This window comes from Ostrinia nubilalis, chromosome 6, assembly GCF_963855985.1.
Source record: "Ostrinia nubilalis chromosome 6, ilOstNubi1.1, whole genome shotgun sequence".
Classification (NCBI taxonomy): domain Eukaryota; kingdom Metazoa; phylum Arthropoda; class Insecta; order Lepidoptera; family Crambidae; genus Ostrinia; species Ostrinia nubilalis.
Window position 1 is genome coordinate 12,101,741 of NC_087093.1, and position 10,283 is coordinate 12,112,023.

Sequence of the window (10,283 nt, forward strand, 5' to 3'; positions counted from 1 at the left end):
TTTTGCGGCGATCACAAACATCTCGCCGACATTAATTTGGCCAAAGAAGTCTCTGACCAATTTAATGTCAGCCGCAGGTGAATGTGAAGGCTGGGGCTTGGCTTGAGGGGCCGGGACTTTGTGGGCCGGTGCCTTAGGGGCAGGGGAACTTAGGTTAGGCGCCTGATGGGTAGGTGCCTTTGGCGTAGCCTTAGGGGCTGGGTGGGGTTGAGGAGCCTGCTGGGGCGCGGGTGGGGCCACAGCTGTTTGGGCGGGTGCGGGAGTAAGGCTGGCAGCCTGGGTGTAGACCAGTGGCCTAGCCCAAGCATTGGGCCTGTTGGGGCGGAGGCTAGGAGCCTCACTTGCTACCGCAAAGTTGCGAGTAGCATTGATCTGCCTGGGGGCAGAGGGGATGGGGGCACGCGGCTGAGTGCGTGGAGCCCGGGGACAACCGCGATAATTCGCAGGATGACCCTGGCTACCACACAGTATGCAGCTCGGTGGTTCGGTGGCTGTGGCCTTGTCACGGACACAGTCGGCTGTGCCGTGATCGCCTAGGCACTTGACGCACCTAGGACGGGCGTGACAATTACGGGCAGCGTGCCCGTAATGTTGACAGCGGTGGCATTGGCCGGGAGCGCCGCGCTTTCGGGGTGGCTCAACTTTGAGCCCGGAGATAAAGCAAACCGATTTCAAATTGAAAATAGATTTGGCTTCGTCGGAATAGTCCAAGACTACTTGGACAAGGTCAAAAGGTTCACGTGTACGAGTCCTGTACAGCCGATGAACTTGTTTGACGGGGAATTTTTGGGCCTTAAGGTCGGCCAAGATGGAGGCGGAGTCTAGCTCCTTGGGAATGCCACGGATAACAACCCGCAGCTCCCTTTCCTCCTCGCGGGGGAAGGTATGATAACCGATACGGTTTTCATCAAGGAAGCGAGTTAGGGCTCGGTGCTCGTCCGAGGTGGACAAGGACACCTTAATGCCTACATTGCACGACTTAGCGTGCGAGAAATTGATGTGGCGCTCCTTGAGCGCGCCGGAAATTTTGTTCCAGGACGCCTTGTCCTGGACAAAGACTGGGGGGACTCTGGCAGTCCGGCCGGTGCTCGACTGCGAGCCGGAGGGCTGGGAGGATTGCGAGGGCTGGGATAGGCCCGAGTTGGCCTTCAGCGCCTTCGCAGGGGGGGAAGGAGGGGGAGAGGCCGCGGATTTGCGGGTCCTCTTCGGACGACTGACGGTGGTGAAGCCACCGTCATCGGCGTCTGAGACAGAGTCACATTCCATGTCCCTACTGGGGGCATGGGATTGGTGATCTATCACAATAGAGTGCTCGTTCGTGAGCGGGATTGGTAGCGGGGCCGAGTTAGGATCGCACATGGCGTCCTCGGGACATGACGGGGAAGCAGGCTCCTCATAGACGGAGCTTGCGAGGGATTTTGCCCGTATGTGGGCTTTAAACCCGGAGAGAACCTCCGGGTGAGTGGCCCGGAGGAACTTTAGGAGTTCCTCCGTGTCCATGGCATGGAGTTGAGATTCGCGACGCGTGAATCTACACCGGTTCGCAAGTCGCAACCACCGAGAAGAGCCGGCAAGAAACTCGGTGGTTATAGCGGTGTGTAAGTCCCGCACAGTCGGTGTAAACCGAGCGGGGTGTGTCGGAAAAGTGTGCCCTAGCCAATGTAACTACGCCGCAACGTAGCAACGCCGCGACGTAGGGTGAGTACCTACTCCTAGCAGTCCTTCAGGAGGGCCCCGGTCGTAAAAACAACCAGGGATACGCTCCTTCAGGGATGGAAAGTAGGGAGGGGTAGGGGGGGTCACGCCCGGCAGTGAGAAGACTGTGAAACCGAGTGTCTCAAGGGCGAGGAGGAACGCCTCACCCTCTCAAACGTGCCTTCCAGGAGGCCAAGGTTCACAGCCTAATATACCGGCGGCGGCAGGAAATTTCAGCGCCTTGTAAAAGGCACTGTCGGTCGCTCCCAATCGAACCGAACCGCCTTTAGAAAGGCGTTTAACTACGCTTGTTCGTTATCACCGTTAGGTATCCCAAGCGCAGCCGCGGGCAAGCCACGTAATTGTGACAAAACACCACAGAAACAAGACTCGCAGAGCGAGGGCGATAAGCTCGAGGAACTCGGAGCGCAGCGCATGCGAGCGGGCGGGCGAGGCGGAGCGCACGTCCGTACCGTGCGAGCGATGCGAAGCGACTGCTGATGCCAGCTGGAGCGGTCCATTCCGTATTTATGGAGAGCGGCTATCTCCGTCCCGCTTTCACATGCTATTGCTATCCCTGTCTTCGGGAAATCCACAGTTTTTGCTAATTTTCTCCAACTGGCAGGTAGTTTTACAATGGTTCCTTATTTTCTACAGATGCGTAATTAAATTATCTACATTATACAAAAAGTTTCATCACAAAATTCCCAAAATTGGCGAAGTTATTGACAAAAAACCTAAAACGGCTCTCTTTACGGTATTGCCTCGCGCAACGGACCATCCGTGCAAGACAAGGACAAAACATATTGCTATCTCGCGCTCTAGAATGTTCGAAGCGAGAGGTCCGATATTTCCGTCTCGTTTCTTCTCTATTTTTTCCTGAACATTCCAGATTTTCCAGAAAAGTGTGAAAGAGAAGCTATTTTGTGGAAGTGAGAGATCAGACAATGCAAGAAAGAGGCCTACCGAGTGAGTAAGCGAGAGAGCCTGATGGTTTTCGCTACGGTATTGCCTTTTTGGCGAAAATTTCATGTTCATTTTCTTAATTACGAAACAGATTAATTAGCTAATTTGCACTATTTTACATGATGCTGCCAACATTAATCTTGACTATTCTTGACGTCGCTAACATTCTCCCCCGCAGTGCGAAGCACTCCTTCCTCCGGATGCGACGTCTTGGCAGGAACCAGGACTACCACTCGTCGCGTCGGTCGCCGCAGCACTCCTCCGGGTGTTCGCACGTCGAGGATTCTTACTCTGCCGTCCGGTCCAGGATACACTCGCAGCACTTCCCCTCGTGGCCAAGTGTTCCTTGGTAGCGTCGCGTCGACTATTAATACGACGTCGCCGACTTGAGGGTCTTCGGTCTCCCGGCCGGCTATTTTCCTCGGCATCAAAGTTGGCAGGTATTCCTTCAGCCACCTTTGCCAGAAGTGGTCCGTCAAGCGCTGCGCTGTCCTCCAGTTCGCCTTCCCGATGAGGTCGTGGTCTTCAAATACACCCGGCGCCATTGCTCCACAGGATCTTCCGATGAGGAAGTGGTTCGGCGTTAGGCTTTCTTCGTCCTCGGGATCCATACTGATGTGGGTGAGGGGACGCGAGTTCACGATATGCTCCACTTCGAGGAGGAGCGTGTGTAGGACCTCTTCTGGTGGTGATTTTTCTTTAAGAACGGTCATTAATGATGTCTTTACCGAGCGGACCATTCTTTCCCAGGCGCCTCCCATATTCGGACATCCAGGTGGGATGAATCGCCATGTGATTCCTTCCCTTGAGGCGGCCTCTTGCAATTCTCTATTGGCCCCCACGAAGTTAGTCCCGTTGTCGCTGAAGATTATCTTCGGCGTCCCTCTTCGTGCAGCCATTCTTCGCAGGGCCATGATCATGGAGCTGGTGCTTAATGAATTAGCCAGCTCCAGGTGTATCGCCCGGGTCGTTAAGCAGGTGAACAGGGCTCCCCATCTCTTCTCAGTTCTCCTCCCGATCGTGACTTGCATCGGGCCGAAGTAATCTACTGCCGTGCAGGTGAAGGGTGGTTGATGATGCTGCAATCGTTCGGCCGGCAAGTCTCCGGTGGGTGGTATTTGAGGCTCTCCCTTGTGGACTCTGCACCATTGACACCCATGTGTGATCCATCTTGTGGTGCTGCGCAAGCCGAGTACCCAGAACTTCTGCCTTATTTCGTTGATTATCGTCGCGGAGTTGCCATGGTAGAACCGTTTGTGATAGAACCCTATGATGAGCCGGCGGATTTGACTTTTCCCGTCCAGTATGATCGGGTTGGTTCGTCCTTCTCCCGAACCAATCTTCCTGGTGCGCGTCCTCAGTTTTAGGATTCCGCGGCCATCCAGGTATATGTCAATCTTCTTTAGTCGGCTCGAGTTCTCCAGTGGCCTCCCTTTTTCGAGGCAGCAAAGTTCTTTGGAGAAGCTCTCCTGCTGGCTCCTCTTGATAAGCTCCTTTTCTGCCCTATGTATGAACTTATCTTCCAGCGTTAAGAAGACCTTTTCTTTTTTCTTCTCCCGGGGGACGTGACTCGGTGTTTTCTTCCATCTTCGGTGCCTGACGATGTGGACACTTCTTTTTTCCGCTACTCCTCTTTTTAGCAGGTCGATGAACTGGAATATGCGCGCTGTACTGCGTAGCAGTCGAGTCCAGTCGGAGAATCTCTTCGGGTCCGGAGTGACTTGTGGTATGACCTTCAATGTGGCAACAACTTGGGGATTCTTCTCTTCTCCGGTGAGTTCTTCTTTGACTTCAAAGCGTCTCGCCGGCCAATCTTCTTTGTTTCCATATAAGAAGGTGGGACCTTTGAACCATCTTGCGTTTTCATCAAACTCGTTCGGAGTGCCTCTTGTGGCATCATCTGCGGGGTTTTCCTTTGTCGGCACCCATCTCCAATCTTGAATTCGCGTCAGCTCTTCAATTTCCGCGAGGCGATGGGCCACGAACGTCTTGAATTTTCTCGGGTCTGCTTTCAACCATTGAAGGACGGTGCTGGAGTCTGTCCAGAAGGTCCTTTCTTCAATAAATTGCCGTAGACGGTGATGACGTTGCCCCGAAGATCACTGAGGCCATGCGGTATTCTTCCGGTTTGCCGTTCCTTTTGCTGCCGCGCCATAAGAACCGCAGACTGTCCCGGTCTTCTTCCCTCATTTGGATGCGTAGGAACATTTCCTTGATGTCGGCGACGACGGCGACTGGACCTTCCCGGAACCTGAGAAGCACTCCGAAGAGCGACTGCAATAAGTCAGGCCCAGGCAGCAGCGCATCGTTGAGGCTCTTCCCGTTGAACTTGGCGGCGGCGTCGAGAACTATCCTCGGTTTCTTCTTTATCGGGTGCATCACCGCGAAGTGAGGCAAGTAGAATGTTCTCCCTGGCGTCGTGGTTTCTGGAGCTTTCTCTGCATATCCATTCTTCAGCAGATTTTCTATTTGTTCTTCATACGAAGTCTTCAGTGCTGGGTCCTTGTCTAATTTCTTCTCCATGTTGATGAGACGCTGGTGTGCCTGATGGTAGTTGTTCGGTAGAGTTTCCCTTTCACTTTTCCACAGCAGCCCAGACTCGAACCGTCCATTTGGTAGCCTCTTCGTGGTCTTCTCTAGGACGTCGAGTGCCCTTTTGTCGGCGTCATTACTTGGCCGACGTGCTTGCACCCCGAGCGACTCTATCTCGAAGTGCCGGCGGACCAGGGCTTCTGTTTCGTCTTCCATCAACCTGCTGTGGTGCACGAACTTGACAGGGACACTTCCTCCGGCGTCGCATCCGTGTAAGACCCATCCCAAGCTGGTCAAGGAGGCAACTGGTTCGGAGGCCTTCCCTTTGCGTAGTATCCGTGTGACTATGAGCCCCCAGTTATCTTGCCCGATCAGTAGTTGTGGTTCTTCCTTGTCGTAGACCAGCTTGTCCTTGATCTTCTGTAAGTGTTTACACTTTTGAAGCATTCTTTCTTCGACCCCTTGTTTCGCCAGCTTCAAGTTGTCGATAGTTCTTGCTTCCATGTTGAGCTTATTTCTGCAATGGACCCCCTTGATCTTCATGTTGATTTTCTGGGAGTTGCTCTTCTGCATACCGTTCCCCCCGACCATCTCGATGGTGATGGCTTCCGGCTTTCCTTGCGCCCCAATCTTCTTTGCCACTGATGAGTCCAGCAGCGTGACGGTGGACCCTTCGTCCAGGAGCGCGAGCACTTTTGCTGTCCCTTTGGGCCCGTAGAGGTTCACCGGCGTCATCTTCAAGTAGGCCTTTCCGCAGCTCGTGGTGTGTACCGACGATACAACTCCTTCGGCGGGCTTCTCTTGAGTCTTCGCCGCTGCGGGCTTCTCTGAGTGAAGACTGATGTGATGCCACCTCATGCACTTCTTGCATGGTTGTGCCCGACACGTGTTCCTTGAGTGCTTGAAGCGCAGGCATTTGAAGCACATTCTTGCCTTCTTCACTATTTCCCACTTATCTTCAACACTGGCTTCTTTATATTTCTTACATTCGTACAGCCAGTGGTCTTCACGGCACTCTGGGCACTTCTTCGCGTCAGTCTTTGGTTCTTCACGGCGTCCTTCTGTTTGTTGGACATGGTGAACCGGCCTCTTGAACATATTTCTCTTCTGGTCCCAGGACACTTCCGGGGGAGCGTAATCACTGTTAATATCTGCTTCAACTTCCATGAAGTCATACATGAGTTCGAGCGCTGGTTTTCCCTCTGCCCGGCGCTCACGTTGGTACATCAGCCACCGAGACTTCATGGTCGGCGGCATCTTCTCAATAAGACACTCCACGGCCCCTGGTGCGCACAAATATTCTGTCTTGCCGAGTGCCCTGATGGTGGCCACGGCATTGCGGACTCGGCTGGCAAACATGCAGATCTCCCCTGATGACTCGTTGACCCTTGGCAGCCTTTCCATCTTCTTTAACTCCGCCAGGGCTATGGCTCCAGGTCTGCCGAACCGGACCTCCAGGCTCTTCATCAGCTCTTCCGGATTCTCGGCGGTGAATAGGAGGCTCTTGACTGCCTCCCTTGCGTGCCCCTGGAGACACCTTCGTAGTCGCGCCAAATTCTGTGCCGGCGTGAAGGAGCGCGCGGTGTCTTCATATGACCTTCTGAACGCGAGCCATTCTTCACATGCGCCATTGAAACTTGGGAGGTCGACCAGTTGTCTTGTGAGGCCACCCTCTGCCCTCTGTGACAGCTTGGTGATGGCCATGGCTAACTCTTGAATGTCTGTTCTCCCTTCCGTAGGTAGCGGCTGCGGCGGCGGCGGCGGCAACACTTGCGGCGGCGGTGGCGGCGGCAGCGGTAGGACTTGTGGCGGCGGCGGCAGCGGCGCGGCGGGCGGCGGCGGCGGTATTGGTTGTAGTTCCGGCGGGACCCTCTCGGCGATGGTGTTCGAGTGGTCCAACCAATTTTTGACCTGCATTTGCCTGTACTGCACTTCTTCTGGATCCTCTTCCATGTCGGAATCCAATTGGGCCAACTCCAATTCCGCTTTGGCAACTTCCAGTTCCTGGCGGGCCACTCTTAATTTGGCCTCTATTTCTGCCCTTCTTCTTGACGAGCGGACGGAGCGCGTGTCTTGATTCACTCGTGACAGTCGCGGCGTTTGTTCATGCACTTGCGGCGTGGGTGGCGCGTACTGTCCTTCAACAGTCGGCACGGTGGTCACCGTAGTCGCGGGAGTCGCGGCGGCGGCGTTGGCGGCGGCGACGGTGGCGACGGCAACATTGGCCGCGGTGGGCGTGGAGGCGGCGGCGGCGGCTGCGGCGGCGGCGGCGGCGGCGGCGGCGGCACGTCTCTTCTCTGCTTCCGCGATACGGGCCCTTAGTGCTTCGTGTGGCTTCGTGACGTCGGCGGTTATCTCCTCTGTGTAGGAGCGCGGTGCTGGTTCCCCTCTTCCCAAATGCACGCCGGGCTCTCCCATAACCCGGGTGCTAACAGCCGGCGCGGCGTGGTCCCTGGCGATGCGCGGTGAGGACGCGCCCCCGGCGGGATACGGGGTCAGCGTTGATGAAGTATCCGTGGTTTCCGTCGGAGTACTTCCTCCATGAACCGGCGGCGACGTAATTCTCCCTGCGGCGGCGGCGCTAGCCGCGGCGGCGGCACCTCGTAGCTTCTCCGACCTGGTGACAGGCATCTTCGCTATTCCCGTAATCCGGCTCGAAGGACCAGGAAAATGTGGTGATCCGGCTCGAAGGACCAGGAAAATGTGGTGGACTGCAGTGGACTGTATGCGTTTGTGTGTGTTCGAGAGCGCTGACCGGACGATGATGACTGCCGTTGAGAGCTTGCCCTTACTATGTCAGGCGTAGTAGGTGCTACTTGCAGGAATAAAACCACTATTTCACTTGCTGAGACTTCTCGCGTTTATTATTCGCTTCCTTTTCTCAGTTCTTGCTTCTTCAGATCACTTGTTGCTTGGAGCACTTGTTCTCTGAACTGAACAAAACAATACATGCCAGCTGGAGCGGTCCATTCCGTATTTATGGGGAGCGGCTATCTCCGTCCCGCTTTCACATGCTATTGCTATCCCTGTCTTCGGGAAATCCACAGTTTTTGCTAATTTTCTCCAACTGGCAGGTAGTTTTACAATGGTTCCTTATTTTCTACAGATGCGTAATTAAATTATCTACATTATACAAAAAGTTTCATCACAAAATTCCCAAAATTGGCGAAGTTATTGACAAAAAACCTAAAACGGCTCTCTTTACGGTATTGCCTCGCGCAACGGACCATCCGTGCAAGACAAGGACAAAACATATTGCTATCTCGCGCTCTAGAATGTTCGAAGCGAGAGGTCCGATATTTCCGTCTCGTTTCTTCTCTATTTTTTCCTGAACATTCCAGATTTTCCAGAAAAGTGTGAAAGAGAAGCTATTTTGTGGAAGTGAGAGATCAGACAATGCAAGAAAGAGGCCTACCGAGTGAGTAAGCGAGAGAGCCTGATGGTTTTCGCTACGGTATTGCCTTTTTGGCGAAAATTTCATGTTCATTTTCTTAATTACGAAACAGATTAATTAGCTAATTTGCACTATTTTACATGATGCTGCCAACATTAATCTTGACTATTCTTGACGTCGCTAACAACAATATTAAGATCAATATGTAGGTAGGTACGACAAGTTTAAAATAAATAATTTCATTTTTGTATTGATTTTCAGTCCAATTGAGCCTTATCATCTGTAGCTGTTCATACATACCTAATCAATGTTGTGATTAGTTGCTCCAACAATAGATGAAGTAGATGACACTTCAATGCAACTGGATCTGTAAATAAGTGTTGGTAAACGTGAGATAGTTAATTCAACCTTTAAACAGTTTAAGCCAGTAAACAATTACAATATTACCTCAAAATTTCAATCATCAGTTTTAAAAAATGAAAACTTATGACCGTAAAATAAAACATCACCACCCCTTAATTAAACCACGCGATTCTTCGTTAATTAAAAAAGATGTATAACACATACCTTTCGGAATAGCTGTAAACAAAATTCGCGTTGAGAAACTCATAAATGTTAACGTCGAAATAAAAAAGTCGCGAACAAACAATCCCGGGAAACTAATTTATGCAGCTCTCCACGAAGACGAGACCTCTTTTATGTTTTCCCAAAGGCTTAATATAAAAATTACTTTTTCGCTAAAGCTCACAGTTAAACCGACGAAGTGTGTGCCGAACGCGTGGAGTTAGGGAGAAACGCACGAGGTTCAGTATAGAATTTGTGTCTGACTTTAACTAAATAAAATAACAGAGCCTTAGATTGGGAATTATGAAGGACACTGAAAACAATAGAATAAATAACATAAAACATTAACCAAACCTTTCTTTTCATAATGCATTCGAATGCGATTTAAACCTCTGGCAGACTTCTTGAGATAATAAAGTGATACTTATTGCATTATTTATGCACGTTCACGAACACAATAGTTAATAACCATCCAATAATATTTTCTTATTGATTTTCGACTAAACACAGGTTTTAGTAAATAAAAAAAAATATTGCTAAACAAACATGACGTTTCAATTTCCCGCCAAGAAGTCAACCAAAAAGTTTTTAATGTCACAACAGATTAAAAAATTCGAACTTCGAACAAAAGTTCGTCTTTTGTTTTCTCTTTCTGCTTCTTAGCGGTTCCCTAAATTTTTATGAATTATCATGCGTGGGGATACGAGAGCGATCCTGTTCCGCTCTGTTGACGAAGCACATCACGCGTGCCAGAAGCGTCTTGTTTGAATAAAAAACAGATAATAATGTTGCCATAAAATCGCTCAAGTTTGCGGGATTGCCATTATAACAAATAAAATATAGTTTTTTATATGTAGTTTTTATTTATTCAGTTTTGATTTGAAAACAATTTTGCCTAGTTTTAGGTATTATTTTTTGATGATAGAAATAATTTCATAATAGTAATTCTTCTTCTGAGTAATTCTAATCATCTATCAAAATGGTACTGTAAGACTGAAGTAAGAGAAATGGTTTCCGAATTTTATTTAAACGTGTAGGAACATTATATGCGTACTTAAGTTTCCTAATTAACTGTAATTACGAAAATTTAAGCTAGAGGAAATTCGTTCAGGACTGTTTTTAAAACGTAAAC

The 10,283-nt window shown here is 50.8% G+C and overlaps 1 protein-coding gene across 1 annotated transcript; it reads right to left on the reverse strand.

The window, feature by feature from the left end:
• Positions 1-2,243: 2,243 nt before the first annotated feature.
• On the reverse strand, positions 2,244-9,524 carry LOC135072748 (uncharacterized). The gene is made up of 4 exons (XM_063966786.1): positions 9,506-9,524; positions 9,155-9,166; positions 4,776-7,490; positions 2,244-4,717 (listed from the first exon to the last, which is right to left on the reverse strand). The coding sequence occupies exons 1-4, from the start codon at positions 9,522-9,524 to the stop codon at positions 2,796-2,798; spliced, it is 4,668 nt and encodes a 1,555-aa protein (XP_063822856.1). The 3' UTR covers positions 2,244-2,795.
• Between the last annotated feature and the right edge of the window lie 759 nt (positions 9,525-10,283).

Coding starts and splice junctions, on each gene's coding strand:
- LOC135072748 (XM_063966786.1), bottom strand. Junction 4,718..4,775: donor CGGCAAACCGGAAGAATACC/GCATGGCCTCAG, acceptor AATTTATTGAAG/AAAGGACCTTCTGGACAGAC.